This window comes from Chelon labrosus (assembly GCF_963514085.1).
Source record: "Chelon labrosus genome assembly, chromosome: 21".
In the NCBI taxonomy this organism is placed as follows: domain Eukaryota; kingdom Metazoa; phylum Chordata; class Actinopteri; order Mugiliformes; family Mugilidae; genus Chelon; species Chelon labrosus.
The window spans coordinates 11,314,753-11,341,820 of NC_140354.1; the positions used below are offsets into that span (position 1 = coordinate 11,314,753).

The 27,068-nt window shown below is 45.4% G+C and overlaps 4 protein-coding genes across 7 annotated transcripts; 1 reads left to right on the forward strand and 3 right to left on the reverse strand.

Annotated features, from left to right (window-relative positions):
• Nucleotides 1–791: 791 nt before the first annotated feature.
• Nucleotides 792–8,545, reverse strand: btr30 (bloodthirsty-related gene family, member 30). Of its 2 annotated transcripts, none has more exons than XM_084570455.1 (13): nt 8,497–8,545; nt 4,925–5,054; nt 4,297–4,740; nt 4,067–4,171; nt 3,884–3,979; nt 3,404–3,637; nt 3,133–3,310; nt 2,966–3,055; nt 2,771–2,797; nt 2,628–2,654; nt 2,188–2,363; nt 1,868–2,023; nt 792–1,727 (listed from the first exon to the last, which is right to left on the reverse strand). In XM_084570455.1, the coding sequence occupies exons 2-13, from the start codon at nt 5,036–5,038 to the stop codon at nt 1,518–1,520; spliced, it is 1,857 nt and encodes a 618-aa protein (XP_084426581.1). In that variant the 5' UTR covers nt 5,039–5,054; nt 8,497–8,545; the 3' UTR covers nt 792–1,517. The 2 variants fall into 2 exon arrangements, with proteins under 2 accessions (XP_084426581.1, XP_084426582.1); XM_084570456.1 differs by lacking the exon at nt 8,497–8,545 and adding an exon at nt 7,684–8,198.
• A 1,015-nt stretch (nt 8,546–9,560) lies between these two features.
• Nucleotides 9,561–13,859, reverse strand: utp18 (UTP18 small subunit processome component). Of its 2 annotated transcripts, none has more exons than XM_084570461.1 (13): nt 13,549–13,859; nt 12,875–13,023; nt 12,678–12,773; nt 12,525–12,595; nt 12,342–12,445; nt 12,128–12,253; nt 11,867–12,041; nt 11,687–11,787; nt 11,518–11,608; nt 11,303–11,426; nt 11,014–11,188; nt 10,793–10,935; nt 9,561–9,927 (listed from the first exon to the last, which is right to left on the reverse strand). In XM_084570461.1, the coding sequence occupies exons 1-13, from the start codon at nt 13,765–13,767 to the stop codon at nt 9,903–9,905; spliced, it is 1,599 nt and encodes a 532-aa protein (XP_084426587.1). In that variant the 5' UTR covers nt 13,768–13,859; the 3' UTR covers nt 9,561–9,902. The 2 variants fall into 2 exon arrangements, with proteins under 2 accessions (XP_084426587.1, XP_084426586.1); XM_084570460.1 differs by having other exon boundaries at nt 12,875–13,026; nt 13,549–13,858.
• A 1,420-nt stretch (nt 13,860–15,279) lies between these two features.
• Nucleotides 15,280–21,869, reverse strand: LOC311506497 (WAS/WASL-interacting protein family member 2-like). The gene is made up of 8 exons (XM_084570474.1): nt 21,745–21,869; nt 20,559–20,656; nt 20,131–20,428; nt 17,691–17,828; nt 16,928–17,599; nt 16,582–16,806; nt 16,300–16,401; nt 15,280–16,218 (listed from the first exon to the last, which is right to left on the reverse strand). Exons 2-8 carry the CDS (start codon nt 20,622–20,624, stop codon nt 16,172–16,174), a joined length of 1,548 nt encoding a protein of 515 aa, XP_084426600.1. The 5' UTR covers nt 20,625–20,656; nt 21,745–21,869; the 3' UTR covers nt 15,280–16,171.
• Nucleotides 21,870–23,763: 1,894 nt separating this feature from the next.
• Nucleotides 23,764–26,609, forward strand: LOC311506489 (uncharacterized protein). 2 transcript variants are annotated; one of them, XM_084570465.1, is made up of 9 exons: nt 23,764–23,787; nt 24,029–24,122; nt 24,477–24,600; nt 24,815–24,972; nt 25,070–25,212; nt 25,294–25,471; nt 25,643–25,782; nt 25,988–26,150; nt 26,299–26,609. In XM_084570465.1, exons 1-9 carry the CDS (start codon nt 23,771–23,773, stop codon nt 26,362–26,364), a joined length of 1,083 nt encoding a protein of 360 aa, XP_084426591.1. In that variant the 5' UTR covers nt 23,764–23,770; the 3' UTR covers nt 26,365–26,609. The 2 variants fall into 2 exon arrangements, with proteins under 2 accessions (XP_084426591.1, XP_084426592.1); XM_084570466.1 differs by lacking the exon at nt 23,764–23,787 and having other exon boundaries at nt 24,059–24,122; nt 24,482–24,600.
• Nucleotides 26,610–27,068: the final 459 nt, after the last annotated feature.

Here is a 27,068-nt window from a genome sequence, read left to right on the forward strand (position 1 = left end):
GATTTTGTCGTGAGAGAATGAGCACCAGAGAAACGCTGTCCTCTACAGGCAGAGACAGGTACTACAGAAATACTGTCTGTCTCTAACAGTGAGTCAGTCACCAAAGACCTTGATATTAAAATGGCCAACTTTACAGCAGAAATGAACATGTTGGTCTCTACAGCTTATTTCTCCATGACAGCTGAATGGGTGAAGAATAACCTAATAAAAGGGGAGTTACCGTTTTTTTACAACCTGGACCTTATTTCTGGCATAAAATACGATTATTAGCTTAGCTCCAGCGGAGTACCGCGTATATCCATATAGTGGGAGTGACTGGGGCACCGAAACGCAGCCTCTAAATAATGCGTCATCTGCTGCTGGTTCTAAATGTCATCCAAACGACTTCAAATGACACCAAAGTTATATGGGTGAGTAAACAATCATATTTTATACCAGAAATAACGTCGCAAGTTGTAAAAAAAAATGGAAATTCCTCTTTAAGGGTGTGGCCGATGTGATTGACGTTGTCCACATTTGTGCCCACGTTTGAATTAGCTGGGAGTTAGGTGGAGTCAGGCACCACACTGAGCTTTAAAACCGTCCTACATGAGACCTTTGGGTGATGTGACAAAGGATTCATCCATCTTTACATGGAGCAGCTTTAAGAGCAGCTTAAGAAGCAATGTTTAGGAAAAGTTTATTGTTCTAGTCTTTATAGTTTGCAATGAATGCACATTATGCCACCTCAATAATAAAAGTTAGCTTTTAGAGTTAAAGAAAAAGCATTAACAAGACTTTAGACTAAATTACTAAGAATTTTATTAAGATTCTTGAAGGCATAAAAATGATGTTTTGTTAGCTTAATATTTACACAATCATAGGTTTATGTCTTCAGGGTATGCATTTTTATCTCCCCTCTCACTCAAAGTCATTCATGGTAAAAACTCAAACTCTGAAGTGAACGGTAAAAACTACAGAAGCCTGTTTGTGCCAAAACAAAAAAAAAAGAAAATGATAAATTAACATAGGCTGGAATGGGCTCCCACAGATCCTTCCACATTGGTCAAAAATACACAAGAAATATTTATATACAGGTTCAGGGTTGATGATACATTTAGAAAATACAGCTTTTTTTTGCTCAGTTTTAGCGCCACAAGCTAATGTTTAGTTTTACATGACGACAACATTCATCCATTTCATTACATCTGAATATTATTAATATTGTGACATTTGTTATTGTTGTATCTAGTTGCGACCCCGTCACTTAGAGCTCCATTGATCACATGATTTATCAATCAGCAGCAACACTCGTCAGCAAAAATGACAAATACTGGAAAACGTGATTCTTTTGTTTGTCGGGCATGTGTCACGAAAACAAGATTCTTGTCGTAACATGAAAAATCTTTTATTATGTGAACGTCATGGTGTCAGTAACACGCAGCTGTTTGTTTCCACTCGTTTCACCAGTCTCTCTTGGTGCATCTCCACATCATCAGTTCCTATGATCTCCTCTGCCTGGTCCTGGCGGTGGTCCCTCAGGCCAGGTGGTGCTGTGTGGTCATGAGGACCAGGGGAACCTCCTTGTCTCCGGTGCCCAGCAGAGGAAACATCCTCTCGGTGAACTCGGAGGATCCGCCGAAGCTGTAGATCTCCGAGCCCGACTTCACGTTGTAGAAGGACACCTGACCCTCGTCCACGTCCAGGAAGATGCCCACCTGGCGCAGCTTCGACTGGTGACCCTTCACCTGCAGAACGGAGGGAAACACGTCAGTACAGGGCTGCCACGCGTTAACACAGCGGGCTCCAGCCTCATATTAAAGCATATTCATGAAGAGACTGATAAATAGAAGAGATTCATGAGAAACAGGTGAAAGCTGTGGTCGACCTTGGTCAGAGGTGGTGCGGTCAGCGCTCTCAGCTGGTTGCCACTCCACCAGATGGCGTAGTATCCATTGGGAGGGCTCATGTCAAACAGACCTTTCCTCTGAGCCGACTCGCTGACTACACCCAGCTTCCAGTCCTTATTCTCCCCCACAAACACCTGGAAAACACAGATCCTGGATGAGAGACTCAAGTACGGCTGTGTCATGAACACGACTTTGATTCTGAACCATGTCCAGATCCTGAGGTTCTGTGTCTGATCCAGACTCAGATCCTGAACCTGAGGCTCTATGTCTTGAGCCTGAAACCAAATCCGATCCTCACCTCCCAGTAGTGCCGCCCGGTGTTGAATCCGTCTTTGCCGATGACGCAGGACCAGACGTCGAACCTCTGCTGGCTGTTTCTGTAGAACTGCAGCTTCTCTCCTCTCTTCACCTGCTTTCTGTCCTCAGACAGGATGAGGAAGGGATACGCCGTCACCGGGTTCAACGTTACGTCCTCTGGAAAAGATTTACAGTCAAATGCAGTCATTATCAAGCAACACATACACTTTCCAAACATTTTATTTCAGAATGATTAAATGCGATTTTTCTCATCAGAGATCAGTCTTATCAGACCTGACTGATAGTTTTCACAAACTAAAAGTCTGAGAGCTGGAGGATTACTAAACGTTATAACATCATGCTACTTCAGTCATTATCTGATAAAGGGGCATCTAATTTAAATTTCAATCTGAAAATAAAAGAATCAGAGTTAATTCTCACCCATGTAGAGTCGAGCCTTCTTGTGTCCTGAAAGAGAACAGACATAATTTAGCTGCTGAGATAGAAAAGCTACATTTATGACGTTTTAGTTTTCTGCTTTTAGGACATAGATTTACTATTTAAAGACTGGGACGGGTACGTACCTGACACCTGTTTGCCTTTCTTCCGATCTAAAAGGAGAAAGGAAACCACAGTAAGTTCTTTTACAGTAAAAGCAAAGAAACTTTCTGAAGAAACATTACGTGTCTGCATCGAACACATTTTGACTCAAATGATAAATTCAGAAAGCTCTATCGGTGCTCCTGATGTGACGTTTGGAGAAAGTCTGTAAAGCTCACCTTTCAGAGACCACTGACTCATCCTCAGACTGGCCCTGCTCGCTCTCAGACTAAGCATGCTCTCAGCCGCCATCATATCACCTGACGAAACTGAAAGAGAAAACAGAGAGGCGTCACCCTCTGAGGACACATCTGGAAACATCTGACCTCTCATATGTGTAACTCACAAGAGCCTCCGGAGTTCCTGGAGCGGACCTCCCCTGTCTGGATGTCGTCCAGCTTGTCCTTGACTTCTGACAGACTGCTTTTCAGCTCCCCCAGGTGGAAGTGGAGGGAGAACTCCGAGTCATTGTCCTGGTCGTCCTGCGGGTCCTCGGCTAGAGGAGCGGTGGCCTCGTCATAGCTCTGAGAGACGACAAGAAGAGTTTATTGTTTTGAAGGGATTCTATGTTCTCGCGAACATCATAGTCCGTTCAACATCAGGAGTTCAGCTCTCACCTGCAGGAAGGCGATGTGATCCTGGCTGATGGCCTGAACCTCCAGCGTGGCTCTCCTGTCCATCAGCTGTTCAAGCTCCGCCTCCAGTCGGTTCACCAACCTCTCCCCCTTGGTCATCACAGAGTCCAGCTGGTTCTGGACCTTGCCCACCGCCTGAGACCGGATCCTGTCCAATGAGCTGGACACTTCGTCCAGGATGTGCTCCAGCTCGCCCCGTTCCTTGTCGCCGTAGCTCTGAGAGACAGTCACAGCAACGCTATTCATCTGACTAAATGAAAACGGTTCCACTACAGAAAGTCCTTTAATTAAACTCATCTGTCTGAATAAACAGCTCAGAAAACATTAGTTATATCTTATTTTCATATATATGTGGCCTCACATCTGATGGTTCTACGGGACTAAAGCTTAACTCCAACTTTCAGTTATTAAAGAAATAAGGATCAAGTCAGTTAAAAATACGACTAGTTAAATATGTCAGACCTGCACTCCCTCCAGTTTCCTCTTCAGCTCGGTCACACGAATCTCCTTCTCTTTGATCCGGTTCAGGATCTCCTGCTCGGTCCTCGCAACCAGTTTCTGCACAGGCGAACACAGTCGCTTTGATTAATGTGCTGAACTGCACGTTTAACAGACATTATCTGAAGTCATTTCTGTCCTCTCCACCTGTTTAGCGTGTCTCTCCGTTTGGATGGAGACGGTGTTGTGACTCCGATGTTCCTCCAGGAAGCAGATGGCACAGATGCAGCGCTGACATGTCCTGCAGAAAACCTGGACACATCAGGAGGAAATGTCATAACTGGAAATGGCATGACACTAACAGGCTTACAAGCTAACTCTAAGAGAATTAGGAAGAGGAAGAAGTAGAAGAAGAAGGAGGCTGTATTGCCTTTTACCTCCATCAGGCGGTGGTGTATGGAGCATGTGCGGCCCTTTAGGGCCTCCTGTGGGTCCATCAGTGGGTGTTTGGCGTAGAAAGGCGTGGTGTTATGTGGCTGTACATGCTCAGTGCAGTACGAGGCGGTGCAGGTGAGGCAGGAGCTGACGGCCGGCTTTTTAATACCTGTGCACACATCGCACCACACCACCTCCTCGCCTGCCTCCTCCGGTGGCGCCGTTAAAAACGGGTTAGTGCTACTGAAGTTTGTGTTGGACGACGTGTCCGTCCAGTTCCTGGTGGGAACCGGCAACCCTGCCGCTCCATAACGGGCCTCTTTGTATTTATCAGCGATCAGCGCGAAGACTTTGTTGATGCTGAGCTGAGGACGGTCCTCAAACTCTCGCTTACACAGTGGACAGGTGCAGACCTGACTGGATGCCCAGTAACCTCCAATACACGCCTGTAGACACACAGCAGGGCACAATTTAAACCTCAGACAGGACCTTCTAAAGCATCCCACCACCCATGACCCGTTCACTGCTGCACACACAATACAGATGTAAGAAGTGGAGAATGTCAGCCATCTTTATTTTACAGTCTGCATTTGGTTTGTAAACCTCAGGTGTGCTGCAGGTGAAGGTTACCTGGCAGAAGTTGTGTCCGCAGGGAGTAGAGACGGGATCATTGAACAGGTCTAGACAGATGGAGCAGGTTAACTCCTGCTCTGAGAACAGCTCCTGGGGCGCCGCCTCAGCCATTGTCCTATTGCAGCGGCTGGAGGAGAGAACAGAGAGAGCGTCACTTCAGTCATCCTCCCTGACTGTGATGGAGTGTTGACACCGTTTAGGCTGTATGTTTCTGCAGCTTCAGTTCTCTGATCTCAGAAGCAGAACTGTGCAGCTTTTAACAGAGGAATAAGGAAACGTTCAGAAGAGACTGACTCACTGAAGTCACGCTGAATCTAAACCTGTGTGTTTCATGTGTTCGGTCTGACTAGGACAAGGGTGAGAAGTTTTGACAAAAATGAATGGTTTCGACAGTTCTAAATATCAAATACACAGTTTTCTCTTCTAGGAAGTTTCATATTTGTTGCGAATGACCTGCTATGTGAACTCGCATGTTGAGAGGCCGGACCACATTCCTCCTTAAAAACATGTGAACTCCGACCCAGAAACAAAACAAGACAGAATTACGGAAGGCGAGTCAGGGAAAAGACGGACAGGTGGCAACTTTGCTCGTTCTGAGCAGGTGTGAACAGGTAGAGAGGGGGCGGGGCCGACGTCACCTGTATCTGCGGTAGTTCAGCGTGAAACGGCTCATTCGTGGAGCATTTACATAAACACAGAGAGTGTTCAGCAGAAAAGGGGTTCGTTAATGAGAAATTCATAGACTTCCAATAATCATTCATCACTTGATCTGTTCATTTATACTGTAATAAGAGTTGGTGACACTGAACTGCAGAGGAGGAACACGCCTGTTTAAATAGAGCGCTCCTCCAGTTTCATGTTTATTTAGCTCTACAACGGCGTTACAGGAAACACTGGAACCAGATGGACTGATTATCAACCGAGTTACAATCAGTTGCTCAACAGTTTTGTTCAAACACTTTGAAACACTCCTGTTTTTGACTGAAAACACACAGGAAACCGTTTGTCCTATCAGTCTGACGCTGATCACTAATCCGTCAACGTGTAAACTTTAAAACGTAGTTCTGACAAGAATATTATCATTCATATTTTTTATATTTTTATTGATCATGTTAAAGATCAAATTTGTTTGAAGCGGCGTTCAGATAACACTCGATCGGCTCATTAGAGGCTTATTCAACCTTTAACCATTGATAAGCGGTTACAAATACATGTGTGCCTCAGGTTTCCAGCAGAACATTACTGACTGAGCAGCATTGTGACTGTGGGAAACATGGCATCAGAACTAAGAGAAAGAGTCAGAAGTCAGATGTTCATTGTTAGCAAAGAGGGGCTTTCTCAGCATCAAATGATGGAAACAGAAGGTTCTAAGGGGGCAGCACATACAGCTGTTAGAGCTGGACCAGTTGTATCTAAAGCAACAATAAAAGATCAGAATGGATCTACAGGGGAATCAGTTCTGAAACCACACTCTGACAAATTATGGATCAAATAGTCAACTGTGTTATGTCTTAATCTGAGCAGACGTCTAGTATCGTCTTCTGTTTGGAAGCAAGCAGATGATCAGAAGCAAGAGCTTCAGTGTTCTCGGAAAACTCAAGAATCGGTTAGCTAGAAGGAGGCTATCATGAAGCCAACAGAAGGCTAACAGAGGCTAACTGGAAGCCAACAGAAGGTTATCAGGAAGCTAACCAGAATTCAACAGTAGGCCTACACTAAGCTAACAGGCTAATGGGATGTCAGCGGGAGGCTAGCAGAAGGCTAACAGGAAGCTAACAGACAGCAACACGAAGGCAATAGCAGGCTAACAGCAAGCCAAGTGGAAGTCAACAGCAGGTTACGAGAGGGCTAATAGGGAAGCCAAAACGAAACCAATAGGAAGCCAACAGGAACCCAAAAGAAGACAATAAGGAAGCTAAAGGGAACCAACAACAAGCAACATCAAGCCAACAGCAGGCTACCAGGGGGCTATTAAGGAAGCTAAAAAGGAAACCAACATGAAGCTAATAAGAAAAGCTAATCGGCCGCTGACATAAAGCAATGAGGGAGACATCAGGACGCTAAAAAGAACTACTGACTGATCAATTCTTTAATCTGTAAAATACCTCGAAACTATTAAAACTGCTTAAAATGCCCAACATCAATAAAGTGACCAAACATAAAATGTTGTGTTCACTGTCACAAAACTTTCAGAATAAGTAGTGTGTTTAAAGTTAGTCAGTCAAGAGCTTTGTTTTTATTTCAGCTATAAATAACTAGTCATAGTAGCCTGGACTATTATGAATCAGCGATTGATTAATCAGATGATCCTTTGAGCTGTACAGAGACCTATTTCTGGATGACACAATACAGCAGATATAAATGAATGCACCGGCTCCTCAGTAGGTCAGTGTGTCTCAGTTTCGGTTCTTTTTAAACTTCTTCATCAGGTTGAAAACTTAATAAACTTCCTCCACTTGTTCTATAACGTGATTTATCCAGGAACTGCATAGAGACACTTTGCATTAGATCTGCAGACGAGTGGAAACTCAGTGCTGAAACAGAAAGCAGCAGGAAGCACAATAGCTGTGTGAGAACCGAGTTTCAGACTGTTTTACATTTGTTAGCGACTGGTTCCCAGCTTACAAACCAGTTCTATAATGAATGCGCAGCTTAATTTCTCTCCACGTTACCCGATTCTTCAGCTAACTTCCCTTTTTGAAACGGTGCAGTTTTTAAATAAAGTAGTTCATCAAATATATGAGTAGTATTCACACCTTCAGTGTATCTCAATTTAATGTTTATCTATCAGTCTATGCTCAGAATGACGAAGTGAAAACGTTTTGTCCGTTTATAGAAAAATCTCTCATTAATAAAGTGTCATTCAGTCTGTGCAGGAGCCTTTTTTTGCAGCAGTTCCAGTCTGCATGTCAAGACTAGTTCAGTTTCCCCTCATCCTTCCAGCAGATCCTCTCAGACTCCATCTGAACATCTTCTTCAGCTCTCTCCACTAACTCTCAGCCAGGTTCCAGTCTGGACAGTCACAGTGAAGACACTCCGGTCTTGCTGGTTCCACATTGTTGTTGTAATTTCACGGTCAAAAAGCAAAGAAACGGTCTGAGCGATCTGTGTCTACTACAGTTGGCAGAGAGCCCCAGTCAGATCAGGTTGTCTCAGCTGGACTCTAATCAGTGATCATCAAGGCAAACAGGCGTCAGCTGAACCGTCACAGCAAAGACTCGTTTATAAAGGAGAGATTTGAGTTTTAACTTGTGCTTAAAAGCATTGTACAGATCATCAGCCCATCCACAGAGCCTTGAGTCACGGTGAGAAGATAAACCATCAGAGGTTTGATCGCAGTCCAGCTGTTAAATTACACCTACGTAGTACAGTAGTAGAGTTGTGTTCTCAGCCCTGGAGCACATTTCCACTTTACTTAATCCACGAAACCAATATTAAAATCAAACAGAGCTCAGTAAAAAAATAAAAAAATAAAAAACAGATTTAGATTCCAGAGGAAGAACTTAGTGGAAGATAAATGTAATTCACATCATTTTTCAAATAAACACAAAGCTGCAGCGGTTTCTTACCTTGCTCTGTGTGTCGACCTGTTTCTGTCACAAATCCTGAAACTCAGGTTACTCCCTGTGACGCCATCAGGGGGGCGTGGCCAGCAGATGCAGCCAGGTGAGTTGTGCAGGTGGAGGTTTGTTCATTCAACTGCAGTTTAATGGTTTAATTATAATAATTTAATCAGATTTCAACTGAATCTGATGATTTTGCTGAAAGAGTGAATCAATAAAGACAACAGAAAAAACTCGACTGTTTGACTTCACGACATTTCAACAGTTTCAAACTTCCTCTTCCACATTTTAAAAATATATGTTCATATATGAGTGAAATATTAAACCATCAAATCAATAAAATAACAAATCCATAAATAAAAATAAATAAAGTATTTTTTTAATTATTTAAATACGATAAAAGCAAGAAAATAATACAATAAAATTTAAGGACTTTATTCTGAAAGCCTAATCAGAAACAGTGAAGGATCCCTGACCTCTGACCTGTCGGCCTGTTGAACTGATGCCTTGCTCACGAGCACCGACTCGATGCGAGGGTTGAAGATGAGCTGCCGAGCTGTGGGAGTGATGCGTGTTTGTCGTGCTTCAACCTGAAAGAGACGGACCGACAGGAATGAGGACATTCCTGCCGAGTGTGTGCGTATGTGTGTGTTCACACATGTCTATCTCTGTGAGGACCGGCCTGAGCTGGTCACCGTATAAGGACGCATTACTGAGTCCTCACAGGGATAGGAGTTCAGTGTGTGAACGGTTCAGGCGGTGAATCCAGTTTTGAGGCTGGTCTTCCTGTGTTGTATAACCGGTCACATCATGAATCACCTGTTTACTGTTGGAAACTCACGATGACTATTGAAATCCTAAGTGGATAAATTTAATTGATTTGAAATCTTCACATTTAAAGTGACTTATCAATGAGACAAACTAAATTTAGCCGTGATATCAACATGCTATTGAGTCAGAATGATAGAATTGTAACTGAATATAATGTTTAAAGTCTAAATCATCTGAAGTCAAGTCTAAATCAAGTCAAATTTATGAGACAAAGTAAAAATGAGTCATCAGAGCAGATCTGGGATAAAAGGTTTAATCAGTCAGAATTATAAAATGTTTTATTTTTGTTTCCACATCAGAAATAATTCTGTTTCAGTTCTTTTCTGAAGTGACTTCAAGCAAACATGTGGATCATCATCATCATCGTCGTCGTCTTCGTCCACTTTCTTCTCGTTGGTGAGCAGGTTCGGCCTCTGTGCCAGACTCCATTGAGCTTTTCCGATGTTTTAGATCCTGCTCCTCGTCTCTTCGCTGTTAAAAGTCACTGCAGCCTTTATAGTTCAGTATTGATTACTGACAGGCGGAGACAGAAAAAGTCTGAATGAATGTTCCCGTCGACGTTCAGCCACCAGAGTTTCTGCTCAGAAGTCTTTGTAATGCAGCAACCTGAAGACAAACACAAAAACATCTGATTAGTGTTCATTGAAATACTTGTTTACTGATTCTGCCACTGATTATTTCTCTGAATGTTGTTCTTTATACTTTGTAGGGATTAAGAGATGATGGGCCCCTGAGTATAGACATATGAGGGGCCACTCACTGTCTTCCATAAAAGACAACTAAACCACTGAACATCATTATGTCTCATCAAGGGGAACTACTGTTTTTTTACAACCTGGACCTTATTTCTAGCATGAAATATGGTCGTTTACTCCCCCATATAACTTTTGTGTTATTTGAACTCCTTCATGAGCTATTTAGATCTGCGTATATCCATATAGTGGGAGTGATTGGGGCACCGAAACGCAGCCTCTAAATAACGCATTATCTGCCGCGAAACTCGTTCATTTCGCCAATATTTTGTTATGATACGCTAGTGCTATTACCCGCCGAGTCTGGAGTTACCTGTTACCTAGATTGAACGAGTTTCACGGCAGATAATGTGTTATTTAGAGGCTGCATCTGGATGCCCCAGTCACTCCCACTATATGGATATACGCAGATCTAATTATCTCCTGAAGGAGTGCAAATTACACAAAAGTTATATGGGTGAGTAAACAACCATATTTTATGCTAGCAATAAGGTCCAGGTTGTAAAAAAACAGTAATTCCCCTTTAAAGCACCATCTTCGGGGACATAAAACTAAATGCTAACTCTTGAGATGCTAGCATTAGTTTTTGATGTAACTGAATACTAATGGTTTTAGCTCTTCTAGTGCTGTATCTCTAACTGTATAGAAGCTGTGGTTGTTTACAGCCTCAGTATGAACCTCAGCTACAGTGAGTACAGAACGGGAGCTGATTGGCTGACCTGAAGAGGGGGGCTTGGCCTTTGTTGTTGGCCAATGAGAAGAAGCCGCTGTGTGGGGAGAAGTCAAGGCAGCTGGCCCGGTAAACAATCTTCCTCTTAGCGACGGGGAAGTTGGAGAAGACGGTGAGGCTGGGCAGGTGCACCTGAGGAGACGGGGAAAGGGTTAACGTTTATCTTCACCATCTTCATCATCACCATCACCATCATCTTCTTCGTCTTACCAGCCGCACGGCCTCGTCCTCTGCTCGCGAGCCGATGGCCAGGATCTCGGAGGCAGGGTTGAAGGCGAGGGAGGTCGCCGTGGTCAGCAGGTTCATCACGGCTTTGAGAGGCTTCGGATTGGTTGAATTAAGACACGCCTCCTGGGAGTAGACGTTGACCACACCTGACTGAGAGCTGATGGAGAAACACAGTTATTACTGTAACTGTATGACACCAATTTATAGCCGCTACACGACATGCAGCTCTCAGACAATCGGAGAGCAGGGCGGCTCTGTGGGCGGGCCTTACCCGCAGGCCAGGTACTGTCCGTTTGGAGAGGTGGCGATGGACGTCCCCCTCACGCAGCCATCGTCTGTAAACCGGTTCATACACCGACTGCTGCGCACGTCCCACACATACACCTCTCCCTCTTCTGAACACACAAACACACACAGATTCATCACATGACTGACAGGAAGTTGATGTGAGCGACATCACATATTCTCAGGAAGTTGTCGACTGACCTGAGTTTGTGAAGACTTTGCTGCCATCGTGAGAGAAGGCGACGCCACAGATGTTACCGTTTATCTTCATGCTGCGAACTACCTCCTTAGTCTGAACACAAACACACACATTAGCCTTTTTTTCAAGAATCTACAACATCAAGCTGACACACCACAGAGGAAGAGTCACCTTGAGTGTGAGCAGGTGCAGGTATCCGTTGGTCCCAGAGAGCAGCAGACCGCCTCCGTCAGGACAAACTGAGAACTCCTTCACTCTGGCTTCATTGAGACCTGATGACAAACAAAAAGGCTGTTATTGTGAAATCCTAAAAGCTTCAACGAACCTACAGGGAGTGAAGCCGACGCTGACCTCTGACAGCGTGAACAGGTGACACTCGGCCCTCCATCATGTCGTACAGGTAGAACATCTTGTTCTTCAGGCTGGTGGCGATCACCGTCTCGCCGTCCACGCTGAACTGAGCTTTGTGGACGGGGAACTTCTCCAGGTGGATGCTCTGGATCTTCGGGTTCGTCTTTCCGTCCACCTGAAGAGGAATCGAGTTAAAGTCATGTGATCGATTCCACCCGACGCCTCACGTCTCTTCTGCACAGGCGGCCGACTGTAATGTACCTGGAAGAGGGAGACCGACTGGTCGAGGCCGGCCGTCATGACGACCTGAGCGGAGGGGTGAAACTGGACGGTGGTCAGTCTGTCGTCCGATGGACGGGCGCTGTTGGCGTGGAGACACTTCTTCATCTGGAAAACATCAAAGATGCTGAGGATGAACTCTTCCACTTGTTGATTACTGATCAGTTGGTTCAATAAACGGGGATAGCTCACTGACCCTCAGGATGCCGCTGGGCAGACGGTCCGAAGACGCCACAAAGTTCCCCGTCCTCCTCAGCAGGTCATCTTCCTCCTCTTCATCGTCGTCTTCTTCATCACCATCTGCAGCTCCGGGAACACAAAGTTTAAGTTTAAACTGAACGACACACATTCAAAAGTGAAATTACGAGTTAAATTCTACCTGTCTTCTTCTTCTTCTTCTGCGCGCTGATCTCTGCCCACGATGGAGTTCCTCCCATCGACTTTTGGAACCTGGACACACACACGTGTTCAGGTGTGTTCATGTAAGTTCAGGCGTGCTCATGTAATCTCAGGTGTGTGTGTGTGTACTCACTGCTCCCTCATCCTCTCCTGCAGCTTCTGTTTGGACATGGTGGATTCGGCCTCTCCTTTGATCAGGTTTCTACGGAACCGATGATTCATGTCCACCCTGAAACACAAGCCATTGTTTTATCATGTTCATGAACAAGTTGAATTCAAAGCTTTAACTGAACTGTTCCGTCTCAGCGAGAACAAAACCCCCACACTCACTCTTCCTCCAGCTCGTCATCCTCGTCCACCCAGGCGGCCGTTTTGGACTTCTGCAGCCGCAGACGGGACTCGTCGTCGTCGTCCTCCGACTCCGCCGGCTCATCGTCTTTGTCCTCCAGCAGCAGAGACGAAGCCTGCTTGTCATCCTCCTGCTAAGCAACGGGAAACCACGTTTTAAACTGATCTACACTCCAAGTGATTCATCAATGAAGGTTCACTTCTCTGAAAACATATGCTTTAGCAAAAAATGCAATGAAATACCAGCTGGATCCAACATGTCAGTCACAATTTTATCATTCAAACTACAACACGGACATTTACATCAATCTTTTGAGAGCCGGATGCATTGGAAAGACCTGAAAACTCTTTTAAAATGCCAAACTTTGATTTCAGACACCGACGGTGTCACACATGAACATGACAATATAAAATAAGTGATATTTTAAATGGATCCTGTTGGGAGGCCGTTTGAAACCATGACTGATCAGAATGAAAGATCTTTTTAAATCCTGTCAAAGTGTTGCTGATAGAAAATTATAAAGACGATTTTGACAGAAGCAAGAGAGGATTGTGATGAGTTATCCCATTTTATTCTCAGACGCACACACTCCTGCCAGTTTGTAAAAGAACCTTAAATTAGCAGATTTTTGAATGACGCCTGGTGAGAACATCACCTCCACGAGTCTCTCCAGCAGCTCGTCCTCCGCCCCGAACACCAGCTGCTCCAGCAGCTTCACCGAGGTGTCCTGCTCTCCCAGCACCGCCAGCCTCTTCACGTTATTCTGCCGTTTATCCTCTTCTTCCTCGGGGTTCAACTTCGGTGGTCGAGGTCTCTTCTTCGCCGCTTTTTTCTCCTCCGTCACCGGCAGCTTGATAACGTTGACGTCCTCCATCTTTTCACCGCCAGCTACACCAGAGTCCCTACAGGAAACTATGAATTTAAGGAGTTTTAATGTTTTTTACTTGGCATGGAGAAGACACAGTTTGCACATGCGGGAACCAGTGTGTTTTCTTCCCCTCTGTGAAATCACGTGCTTCCGGTAAAATAACCAGGGGGAAAATTAAAGTCTGCCCCCTCGCGTTAAAAGACAAAAACGCAGGTTGCCACCTTGGACAACTACTGTTCAAAACCGTGTTTTATTTTAATAAACTTCTAATTTCTCCTGATAGTTAATGTTTTTTAACATATTCACAGGTACATTAATTATTAACATCATTAATTAATGAAAAACGAACTTTTTAATAAAAACACTAGTTTCAAAGGTATTAACTAAAATATTTTTACTTGAATTTAAACGTCAAAATTTTAACTTAAATCTTCTTTTCAGAAATATGTTTTATTGTAGTTACAATTAACATTAAAGATGAATATATTAAAACTCCATGTCTCCTTAAATTTATTTCATCCGAAGCACGTAGGAGGCTGAGGGTCAAGCTGCGTTCAAGAGTCCGTTTATAAAGCGACGTTGAGGAATCACCGGAGAGACAAAATGATGGAACAGAAGAGAGGCTGTAACTGATGAGTTTATTTCAGACAGCTGCAGTTAGAGTAACAGAGAGAGAGAGAGAGAGAGCATGCTGTTAAAGTGGGACTGAACGAGCGTCCGTCCCAGAGCTGCAGGACAGTTTGACACTATCAGGACTACGGCCCGTCCTGCAGCAGTAAGTCACATTAGATCAGCTGTTAACAGGAACGTTTACAGATTCTTACCGAAGAGATTTACAGTTTGTAAGGCAAAACAGACGAGAGGAGGAGGAGGATAAGGAGGAGGAGGAGGAGGAGGAGGGGTGGGGCGTTTCCTGTTGGGAGTTAAAAATGCATCAACTGCACATGTGCACAACTCAAAGAGCCACAGCCGCTCCTGAGCAATAAAGAGTGTAAAATGAGGAGTCTGGCAGCAAAGTAAATGGATGCATGAGGATGAAGCTGCACTGTGACTGAATCCAGAAACGAAGAAAAGCTCCAATAATCAATGAACAATACAGAAGAGGCCCGTTTGAGCTGGAATCATTTTCACTAATAAAAGAGAGAAAAAGAAAAAAGTGCTCGGTTAAGTGATTAAAATCCAACTCTGAAAATAATAACATGACTTCAGACGGAGACATGCACGTCAGAAAACTCTGATCGACTACTTCTGACTTTTAAACTTTGACTGACTCTGCTGCGACAGCTTCCTGGACGCTGGGAATCATGGGTAATTATTTAACACTGCGTGTAGTAAAACCAAAGGAGATGCTGTCACGCTGCTTCCACACACACATTCGCGCACACACAAAGAAAGAAGACATGCAACAAGTTTGAGTTTGTATTCGGAGGAAGGAGGAGGAAGGAGTCCTGCTGCAGGCGGAAGAGTGTGACCCCGCCCCCAAACCCCCCCCCCCACAGTTCAACAACGTGGTACGAACCGCTGACCCGGCCTGCAGCAGGAGCAGTCAGCTGACCTCAGGTGAGTTTCTCTTCTTGGCACTTAAAGACTCGACCTGATCACAAACTGACTTCAGGTCAAAACGCTGACATCAGCAGGAGAGGTGAGCTCGACGATGATGACGATGATGATGATGATGATGATGAAGAAGCAGGTGAGTATTTACAGTGTCTTCATCCTGTCCACAAGCACATCATCAAACATGACCACCTTCAGTTCAGGTTACAGACCCTGAGATCCAGACCCAGGTCTCTGAGTTCAGTTTGTCTCCGTGGTTCACACAGAGCTCTTTAAAGAAGCAGTTCAACATTTCAGGAAGTGAATTTAAAGTCTTTCCTCCATTGACACGTTCATATTAATTTAATTATTTACTTAATGAATCACCTTTAAATCGTCACTTAACTGTTAAATGAAACTAACAGACGATCAGTTTTCATTGGAGTTTTCCCAAAATGTTGAACCGTTTATTTGAAATGTTTGCAATTGACACGTTTAATCCACCGATCAGGAAGCCAGACCACACGTCACACGACTCGTCTTCTTCACGTGTTCCAACTCCGCGGGTTCTTGTGAAAAAACTAAAAGTGCAGGTGCAAAAATTAAAAAGGAAAGAGGTGGAGCCTCGCTTTCGCTTCACGTTTCATCCGAAGACGCGTTCAGGGACCCGAACCCCGGTCCTTTTAAACTTCTCCAGAGGTCGTCGTGCCCGTCTATCTCCGATCGGTCTGGTCCGTCTCAGCCAATCGGCCGTGAGAATAGATGAGGCGGCGATGGAGGAGGCGAGGATGACGAAGCTGCGGACGTCAAACGGGAATGTGTGCGCGTGTGTGTGAATGTGTGGCCCCGGGACGTGCGGAGGTTTGTTCCTGGTTCACCTCCCGACGGGAGGCAGCGGAGGGGCTCCTCTCATCACTGAAACTGAAACGGACAAAAATATGCGGTCAGTGAATGTGTCGTCAGCGAGAACAGTCTCAGAGTGAAGGCAGAGTTTCGTCCCACCTCGGTTGGCCTTGCTGGGGTAGATCTTGGTGAAGTGTCGGTACTCGTCCGGAGGAGGGAAGTCGTCCAGAGGATGAAACGAATACTTGGACTCAAAGTCGTCTACAAGGGGAAGAGGAGAGAGGACGGAGTGTTTTAACTCTTTAAAGTCACACTTTTAGATTGAACAAAGAAATGAGGAGAAAAGGAGGAGAGAACAGACTGATGAAGGAAGAGACTCAGCTGATAATAACTCTGCTGCTACTGGACGGAGAGACGGGGTGGAGGCCGAGGCCGACTCACCAACAAACGAGCGAGGGATGGAGGAGGAGGAGGAAGAGGAGTGCCCGTTGCGGAGAGGAGGGGGAGGCGGAGGTGGAGCGGTGGGGGTGCGGGTTGGAGGAGGGGGAGGTTTTCCTCTGGTGGGGGGGTCACCGGAGAGGGAGGGGCTACCATGTGTCCTGTAAGGAGGAGGAGGCGGGGCTTCTCTAGTGCCGGTCCTCGACGGCTGGGCCGGAATGGGAGGAGCTGAGGAGAGATCGACACGGGTGGTGATGAATTTCGAATAATAAATCGTCAATAAATTAAATAATATTATTAATTAAACAAACTATACAACAGTTTACTATGAAGACATCATAACCCTCACCTGTTCCTCTACCTGGCGCCTCTCTGACTGGGGGCGGCGGCCTGTTGGCGCCTTGTTGAGAAGGAGTCGGCGATGCTGGTGGGGGTGGAGGGGCCGGACCTCTGGTGGGGGTGTGGCCTCCCGGTGAGGGGGCGGTCCTCTTGTTGCCGAGGGAGTTGTGGCGTGTCGGCAGCTCAGGTGCCGCCTCGCCGCCGCCTGTTGGACCGTTAGTGATGCGGTAAGGTGGAGGGGGCGGGGCCAGAGAGGTGGCGGAGGAGGAGGAGGAGGAGGCGGGGTTTCCTCCGGAGGTGGGTGGGCGTCTGCTGTTGCCAGGGGACGGGGGAGGTTTGGAGGGGAGGGGCGGGGTGTTGTTCGGGGTCGGGGGCAGGGGCTTCTCTCTGTTGTAAGAGGAGGAGGAGGGAGGAGAGGGGGCGTTACCTCGGCGACAGAGGGGCGGAGGGGGAGGTGGAGCGGAGGAGGAGTGCTTCATGCCGGCGCAAGGGGAGGAGGCGGCCGAGGAGGGGGAGGAGGCGGAGGGAGAGGAGGAGAGGTTGGGGAGCGAAGGGCGCTGGGAGCGAGAGGTTTCCATCGGCGATGTTGCCTGGGAAGAGGGGCTCTCTGCGTCGTCGTGGCGATGGCTGGGTGGACGGGGAGCCGCGCCCCGAGTGGAGGGGGAACGTCCAGAGGAGCCGTCTGGGATAAACAAGATGGAGTTTGTTTACATCGCAATTGACAACAGAATAGAATAGAAAAAATAAAAAGACAATAAAAGAAATCCACTCGCCTCCAACTGGTCGCAGTTTGGGAACGCCGCCCGTGAACAGGCCTCCGATCGGTGGAGCCGATCCCGACGGACTTCCGGCTCCGCTCCCATTGGCTCCCGCTGCTGCTGCTGCTGCTGCTGCTCCGCCTCCTTTGGGCTCTGAGAACCACAACCATTGGACAGGTGAGTGAAGGCCCCGCCTCCTGACGTCACCGCTCTACACTGACAGCGTGGCGACGGCACGATGACATCACCGACAGATGGGTTAGTGTGAGGCGGGATGCGGGTGAGGTCAGGGTGACTACGACAGGCTGAGGTGAGGTGAGGTGAGGTGAGGTGAGGTGAGGCGAGATGAGGCGAGAGTTTAAATTCAAAATGAAGTGTTTACGCTCCCGCGAAGCTCCGACGACGTCATCGACAGCACAACAAACAAACACAGTCGTCATGGTTATGACATCACAGCTGATCAACAGTCAATCACAACTCTGCTGACACATTCGTCTGTCAGGGCTGGACCATGAGTCGTTAAATCTATAACGCAGACCAGAGGGGGGGGGGGGAAACAGGCAGCTCGTCTGATTTCGGATGATGAAGAGTTGATCGATACGATCAATTATCGTCAGAAACCGATCACTGACGACTCTGAACTGATTTAAAGAAATGAACAAATCTGTTCCAGCTCTGAAATTAAATGCCAGTTCATTCCTGCAGTAGCTCTCCTTAGAGGAAGTCACTTCATTTCTGAGCCAAATTACTAATTAGGAAGAGAGAATAAGCCGCTGAAGGGCCGCAGGTCACATCTGACACAGTCTTATGTTATATTTTTATTTAACAACGACATTAATAAAAGTGTAACTTTTCATAAGCGTTCGTCCTCCAGGAGCGAAAGCAGCAGGATGCTCAGACGTCTGCCGTCCACTCGGGCGCCGCGCTCTGCGGGTAAACAGGAAGTGAGCTGAGCCCTGAAGCCGCTCATCAGCAGGATGAAGCCGTTAGCATCTCTAGAGCGCGTGGCGTAGCAATTTCTGATGCTAGCTAACATGCTAACACATTAGCTCAGTGACTTCGCCGTGAGGCCGCTCAGAGTTTCACTGACGACTGTTCCTTTAATGTGACGCTGCGGAGAAAACTGATTCGAACTAACGCTATAAATAAAACGATGACAGCATTTAAGGGTGCCACCATGTTTGTGGACATAAAACACACATACGGTAACGGATGACCTGGCGCAGCATGATTAATAGAAAACTAATAAAACACACTGTGGAAAACTGACTTGACCCGTTTCATCCGTCATGTCTGAACCTGTCGTTCTCTTTGTGTTCAGACCGAGCTCAGCCGAAGCTGTTGCTTTAGCAGCAGCTTCGGTGTGTGAAAAACACGTCTGATGAATGAGCCCGAAACTCTGTGCAGCCTTGCAAAGTGGACGGCAGACGTTATTCGCAGCAGCAAGCATGACGAGTGGATCAGCGGGAAGGAAGCTGCAGGGCGAGTTTAACCAGCCGCTCCGTCACCTGTCCGCCCACCGCGCACAAACTGTGCGTAACCCGCCTCCGAATATATTTAATCCAAACTCATCAGAGATCCGCGAAAGAGAGACAAAGAAGAAACGTTAAAGACACAAACAGCAAAACATGAACATTAAAAAGAAACGTGAACAAGCGGGAAGCTCAGAGTCCGACGTCTCTGAAATGTGAAAATGTTTAACGACGTCTTGACGGTTGTGTCCCGTTTGGGCGCTTCTTTTACACGTGTGTGTGTGTGTGTGTGTGTGTTCTCTTGTTTCTGGTCACGTGATCAGCTGATGTGTCTTTTTGTGTTGCCAAAAACAGACTGAAACAGAGAGGACAGTCGTGTTTTCTTTTTGTCGCCATGGTAAAAAGTCTCTGAGGGACTATTCATCACGGATTAGGGCGGAGAAACGATCCCGATACCGATACATTAGGAGTTATTTCAGTCTCGAAAAAACTGTTTTGTCGTTGGTTTCAGTGTCTTTGGCGTTTCCACAATAGTTTCTGTCCAGTTTCACATCTTTCATATGTCTCTTGTTTAGTTATTTAGTCCAGCTCTTCTCTGTTAGCAAACAAAACGCTGCCACACATCAGCTTTCAGGCCTGTTGGTGCCGTTCTCCTCCACCTTTTTTGGATCGCCGCACACGTGGACTAATCTTGTTGCGCAGTCTCACAAAGCCGCAGCAAGATTTCTAACAATACGCAGCAGCAAATGGCATCTATACGATTTTATGAATCAATATTGGCTCTTTAATTATTTAAACTTAGCCCTACAAACAACACACAAAAAATATTCTGACAGCATTTTATCAGGGCGTCGTACCCCACGTTGACCTACAAGCTAATAAAACCGTCAGCTGACAACAGGAAGTCGGTCATGGACAGGCAACACAGCGGCTGTTCAAACTCCTACAGTCTACAGCCTCTAGTATCAGAAGATTTTTCTTACTCTCTAGCGCCAGAGCAGGGCCCTTATCTCCGGCTGTCTTCTTCTGCTCCTCAGACGGCGCCCCCTGCTGTTTAGGCTGGCTCTGTTGCTGGTGTAGGTATTGGTATAAGCGAATGTATGGGTGCTCTGTGGGAGGTGTTTGGCTCTTTGGTGTTTGACTCTTACTGTCGAGCAGCGGAGCGCTGCGGTCGTTCACCACCGCCACCTTCTTCAGCTTGGCGCCTTTACAGATGTCGGACAACAGAGCGCCGCGACCTTTGGCCTCGTCCCTGCTCAGCTTCGGAGGGGTGGTGTTGGCCTGGAGGGGAAGAGGCGGGGGGGATTACACCACCAGAATGTGGATTATTAACTGTGGAGGATGATATGCGTAAAGAAATAACATGTGGGTTGTGTTTTTAACTGATGATGATGATGATGCAGCTCCTCACCTGGCTGAAGGTGGGGGGAGGCGGGGGTCCCCCTGGTGGAGGTGGTGGAGGGGGAGGGATGGGCATCTTGCAGCTGATACTACACACACTGGATCACCCTGAAACACACACACACACACAGTAAACAACAGTGGCCTTTATTATTAATTAACTGTCTGTAATAAATTAAATTAGTTTCTTTACAGATCTCTGTAGACTTCTCATAATCTGTACACAGCGTGAGTGTGGTCTGTTTCTTCTGAATCTGGTCTGAACTCAGAAATAAGGGAGACTTCCAACCTGTTCAGACTAAAACCTGGGACATTTAGACCTCTCAGATCTAAATTAAACCAACATGAAGACTTTGAATGAGGTTTTAATGCCTTTTTGTTTATTAAAAATAGAAAAACTCTCTGCCTAAAGCGCCTCAGACCCAGGTCTACAACAAACCACTACATAGACCCAGTTTAAATCCAGCTGCAGATGTCAGAATCATTTATAATTTTATCAGCTGTTCTTGTCCAGCTGCTGTATTTATTTTCATCCTGTAGATTCACATTCAGACTCCAAAAGACTTCATTCAGTTTGTAAATCGTGAATAAAACGTGAGTTTAGCTGTAAAATAACCGTCAAGACTAATCAGTCCTGGACCAAACCACCATGTCGTCTCTGGGGGCTTCATGTCAGTCAAACACCATCTGAATTTTAAGAAGGGCCACTTCTTCAGTGTTTAATATTCATCCTGCAGACCTCGTTGAAACATTAAACCTGGACTCTCAGACCAGAAGAGCATTCACAGACTGTTAAACATCGTGTTCACATCTCTGACATGTTTATTTTCCTCGAAAAAAAAAAGAAGAAAAAAAAAATCTCATTGATGGTTCTCAGCATCGACATGCTAGCTACTTTAGCTCCTAGCTACCGTCGGCCTGGCACTGAATCACTGCAGGATGCTAAGCTAACCCAGTGGCCTCCCTGTTAAGCTGCTGCCCAGCTGTTTGCTTTAATAACCAACATCTGTTCTGGTTGAAACAAACCAGCCTGTTTGCTCAGCGACTCTTAAAGCCGCTAATGTCAGTGTGCGCTATCGGTTTTGCTACCCCCAGTGTCGCAGCCTGCTAGCCGAGCGTTAGCATTAGCATCAGCTCTGTGCAGCATCACCGACGCATCCGGACAGGTGTGTGTGTGTGTGATAAACGACTCCTACCTGTGAGCGTCTCCGCCTTCCTTCCGCTTAGCTCATCCTCCCTGGTGGATGTTTTAAGAGTCAAACTTCCAGCTGCGACTGTCCTCCGAGGACAATTACCTCCGCTTTTAGCCACTAGCTTCTGTGCTGCAGAGATTTTTTTTTTTTTTTTTATTTCTCTACAGTCAACACAAGAGCCGAGCACGTGACCTGACGGAGGGCTCGCGCCGCTGCAGTTGAGACTGCTGCACCAACATTAATTAATTAATAAATACTAACACTAGTATTAATACTGACAATATTAATACTAACACTAGTCCTATTATTAATACTGACGATATTAATATTAATGCTACGATACTGATATCAATACTACCACTAGTAATATTAATACTGACACGGATACTAGTTTTAATACTGCGATAAGATAAGATAAGATTTTTATTTTATTTTTTTAATATTTGTCACATCCACAGTTATACAGTACAATGTACAGTGAAATATATTTTAGTACCTGCAGCCAGTAGTAAAAAAAACAAAAGAAAAAGAAAAAACAGTAATAATTCCACACAGCACACGAGGTAAATACATATAATAAGTATTAATGTATAACTGAGAAAAATAAAATAAAATAAAATAAAATAAAATAAAATAAAATTAAATTAAATAAAAATTTTAAAAGGGGTTGGCTAATGTATATATATACATTTACAATATTGCCGCGGCTTCAGGAAAGTTCAAGGTAAAGCAATAAAGTGATTTATTACCACTTATAATAATAATACTGTTACTGATATGTATTAATAGTGCCACTAGTAATATTAATACTGTTACTGATACCAGTATTAATACTGCCACTTGTAATATTAATGCTGTTACTGATACTAGTAGAAATACAACCAGTATATTACTATACTGACACTGATACTAATATTAATATTACCACTAATAATAATACTGACGCTACTGGCACTGCAGTACTGATGCTAACAACTGATGAAAGTCTTAGACTTAGATAAACTTTATTCATCCACAAGGGAAATTGCTTGGTCACAGTAGCAGTAACACTCTTAAGAAAAGATTAAATAAGATAAAATAAAATAGTAAAAGCAAAACGTACAAATTAGCATATTAGTATATATAAATGTACAAGAAATAGAGATAGAAGAATATATATTATATACACAGGGATGATAGTATGGTGCAATGGTGTCCATTAACATTAATAACATGGAGTTATCTGTTACAGAAAGGTGAGTTGTTGTACAGCTGGACAGAGAATGGTATTAAAGTAGTCCTGTAGCGTTCAGTGTGGGAGCGGAGCTGGATCAGTCTGTTGGAGAATGAGCTCCGCTGCCCCTCTATTGTCTGGTGTAGTGGATGTGATGGATTGTCCATGATGGAGAGCAGTTTGTCCAGTGTCCTCCTGTCCCTCACTGAGACAAACGTCTCCAACTCACTGCCAATGACATGACCAGCCTTTCGGATCATTTTGTCGATCCTACTTGTGTCCTTTTTGCTGGTGCTGCTCCCCCAAAAAACCACAGCAACGTACAGGGTGCTCGCAACAACAGACTGGTAGAACATCTCCAGCAACTTGCTGCATACATTGAAAGACCTAAGTCTACTCAGTCCCTTCTTGTACACAGCATCACTGTTGTCCGTCCAGTCCAGTCTGCTGTTCATGTGGACTTCATGTGGAAGTCCTTAACAAAAACTAAATAATAAATGAATAAAAATAAATGCAAAAATGCACCTTTATGTGATTGAAATCGTTTTCATTATTATAATTACTGACATTAATTTTCTAAAGCTGTATTTCAGCTAATCTAACACACGTCTAAATATATTTTATTTTAATTTTTCCTTATTTTCTTTTCATAACTTCCTCACCTCGTCACCAGGTGTCGCTGTTTTCTCCTTGGTCCCATTTGAACAATAAAGTTTTTTTTGATGCAGCTCAGAATGATTGGCTCAACGGGCCACGACGTCACGGCCAACTGGCCAATCAGATCCCTCGAGGCACCGCGGATATTTGAAAACAGAAATGGCGGATGTTCGAGCGTAAGTCTCTGTGAAACATTACTCCTCTATATTATCAGCGATTAAAAAAAAAAATAATAATTAGATGTTGTTCAAAGTTAAGACTGAAGTTTTCTGCCCCAGATGATAATCAAGGATGTTTTGGAACACCAGGATTAATCGTTGTTGTGTGCTAGTAAGCGAGCTAAAGCTAACCGACTGCAGTTACCCATCAGTGTTTGTAAAGCTCTGTTTGTTTGTTTGTTTGTTTGTTTGTTATCAGTCTGCTGCGGCGCTGTGATCCGTCTCTCCTGGACCCCAGTGGAGACTCGGAGCCGGACTGTGCCGAAGCAGCCGGGATGGTGCTCTACCTGACGGTCAGTCTGTTTCCAGCTGGTCCTTACTCTGCTCCTTGTCTCCATCGTTGTATGGTACTGAAAGTTACTCAGAAGAACAAAGTGATCAGTCAAGAAGAAAGGAGGAACATTTTAACTGGCTTGACTGAATGATGGTTTGAAGACTGTGGTGTCATTTTAGTATACTCTTTAAATCTGCCTCCGTTTTTCACTTGTATCTTGTTTTATATGAGTGTTGATCTGATCTTACTTCCTGTGTCTTTCAGATATTTTTGTTCTGTCGTCCTTATAAAGCAGCTGCTCTGTCAATAAATCGATTATTAAAAAACTAATACTGACGTCTGTTTGTGTGTGTGTGCGTGTGTGTGTGTTCAGGACAGTCGTCGTGTCCAGAAAGTTTTGTGGCGTCAGCTGTTTGTCCTGGACTCCATGATGTCGCTGCTGGAAGGTCTGGATTCTGCCCAGCAGCTGATGACGCAGTCCAACCCGCCACAACCTGGTACAGACACACACTACACACACATACACACACACACACTGTGGTCTTGACCAGCCTGAGAAAGTTCGGACAAAAAACTCTGACTATTTCATTACATTTTATTTTATTTTGTCCTCTTATGTTGTGTTGTGTGACAAACAGAATCTCCCACAAGTCTTTAAAATCTGCGCGTCATGTCTCCTCATGTTTTTTTTCTTGTCTGTGTGTGTCTCAGAGGGTGGGGCCCGGGGCAGGTGGAAGGCTCTCAAGGCGCAGGTCCGGTCTGGGGTGGAGGAGACGGAGACGCTCCTCAGATCTCTGCAGGACAAAGTCCAACAGATCCACAGCAGGAGACACACACTCACACATCTGGTCCAGCAGCTGCGCAGCAAGGTAAACACACACACACACACACACACACACTCACTGCAGAGAGCAGTTTTGAGGGGCAGCATGTGTGATTGCAGCGGTCTGTTGTCTCCTCCTTCAGAAGCAGCAGTGTGAACAGCTGGAAGAGTCTCTGCGGAAGGCCCAGAATGCACTGCGGTCGTGTGATCACCAGCTGACCCGGCTGAAGGCCGAGTCGGAGGCGGCGGTCACTCAGCTGATGGGCTGGCAGCGACTCAGAGCCGAGTAAGTGTGCTGAGGTCACGTGACTTTCGGTCTGACGTTCCGATTGGTCGTTAACTCTGCCTCCTCTTCTCCTCCTGCCAGGCTGCAGCAGCTCGTCCCTTCCGTCCAGGGCTTCATGCAGATCAACCTGCTGACCTTCAACCAGTCAGAGCTGTCCGTGGAGTTCAGGTCACGCCCCTCCTCTAACCTGTCGGCCAATGAGCTGGAGCCGCTGAAGCTGTCGGTTAACTGGAGCCATGATGACCGCTTCACGCTACACGTGAGTAACACGGCTGGTCATGGAGTCATCAACCCTTAAAAGACTCTCAGGCCCTGTTTGATAGTTTCAGTCTCGTTTTCATCTGAGGAGCACGTCATGTTTTATGTTTATCATCTGTCACGTGTATGAACTCACCTCCTCCGCATCACTAAGGCCTCCCTGTGTCTGCAGGCCAACGAGGGAACGGTCGGCCTGCAGGAGGACTGGATGCTGGGTCACCGGGCGGAGCTGGGAGCCGTCCTGCTGGAGGCGATGCAGTGTTATCAGGGTCAGGCTGAGCTACTAACGGAGATCCAGACGCTGAGGTCCAGGTGAGCACAGCCGGCTCTGTCAGACAGTCAGTGATGATCAGCGAGACCTCCGAAGGCTCTGGTCGTCGATCAGTTACCACTAACAGCCTGTCATGAGGAGCGCACACTGCTGAGACTGACTTCATGTCCTCAAAACACAACGGACAGAGCCTGGTTCGGAACCTCCTTCAGAAGACGACTCGCTTTAAACTGTCTGTGTTTCCAGTTTTGCCATCGACTGGAATCCGACTCGGCGCCTGCTGATCTACCTGAAGTCTGCGTCGCTGGTGTGCCACCTGGAGGTGGAGGAGGGATACCCGAGCAGCGGGAGGGCTCGGCTGTTGTCAGTGAGACGAGATGGAAAACCTCTGGACACGTCTGAACTGAAGGTAACAGCCAGCGGTGGCCAGCTTACATTAGTTAAATGTGAAAATCTATTTAGATTATAGTGGTGATATGAAGCTTCAGGTGTTGGAGGTTTCCGTGTTAATAAAGTCAACTCACTGCTGCTTCTCTCTCTCTTTCTGTCGGTTTCAGCCTCCTAAAGGGGACCTCAGTCTGACTAAGTGGCTGGTGTTTCTCTGCAGCAGTGACCTCATCTGAATTCTCTCTTTTCACTTTCTCTTCTTTTTTTCCTGCACATATTTTTCTTCTTTTTCCTCGTACGTCCACTAGATGTCAGTGTCTCACCTGAATCTCCTGTCCTTAGACTGAATCTGTTCATAACATGTATTGATTCTGTTAGACGGCAATAAAGTTTGTACGCTAGGACCAAGCTGCCTGTTAGACATCAGTTATTAAGTGTTTGATTTATTTATTCTGATAAATAAATTAAATTAGACAAGATATTGGAAAGCATTCAACTTTATACTCTTCATTGGCTTTCGATTTGTTAAATTCTATTTGCTGATAGTTATGTTTATTGTTTTAGGTGATTCCTTCTTGAACACAAATTACTTATGCAGATAAATTAAAAAAAAAATCTGCCTCACTGCAAACGGATCTTAAGAAGTTGCAAAAGTAAATAGGTAATGTAGTCCTAAAAGAAAGTACTTGAGAAAAAATAATAAAAAAATAAATATGTTTATAAAGTAAAAACAAAAAAAATATATATCAGGAAAAATAAACAGCTGATTAAAAAGAGATAAAGATAAAAATCGGCACTAATATCTTTTACTAAAAACATGAGCGACTGCCTTTTGTTTCGTAAATCTGCCACTAGGAGTCGCTGTTTCCTCCCGGCATGCACTGCTCCACTTGTAATGTCAAATATGACATAACATCACACACACCTCCACGTGATTACA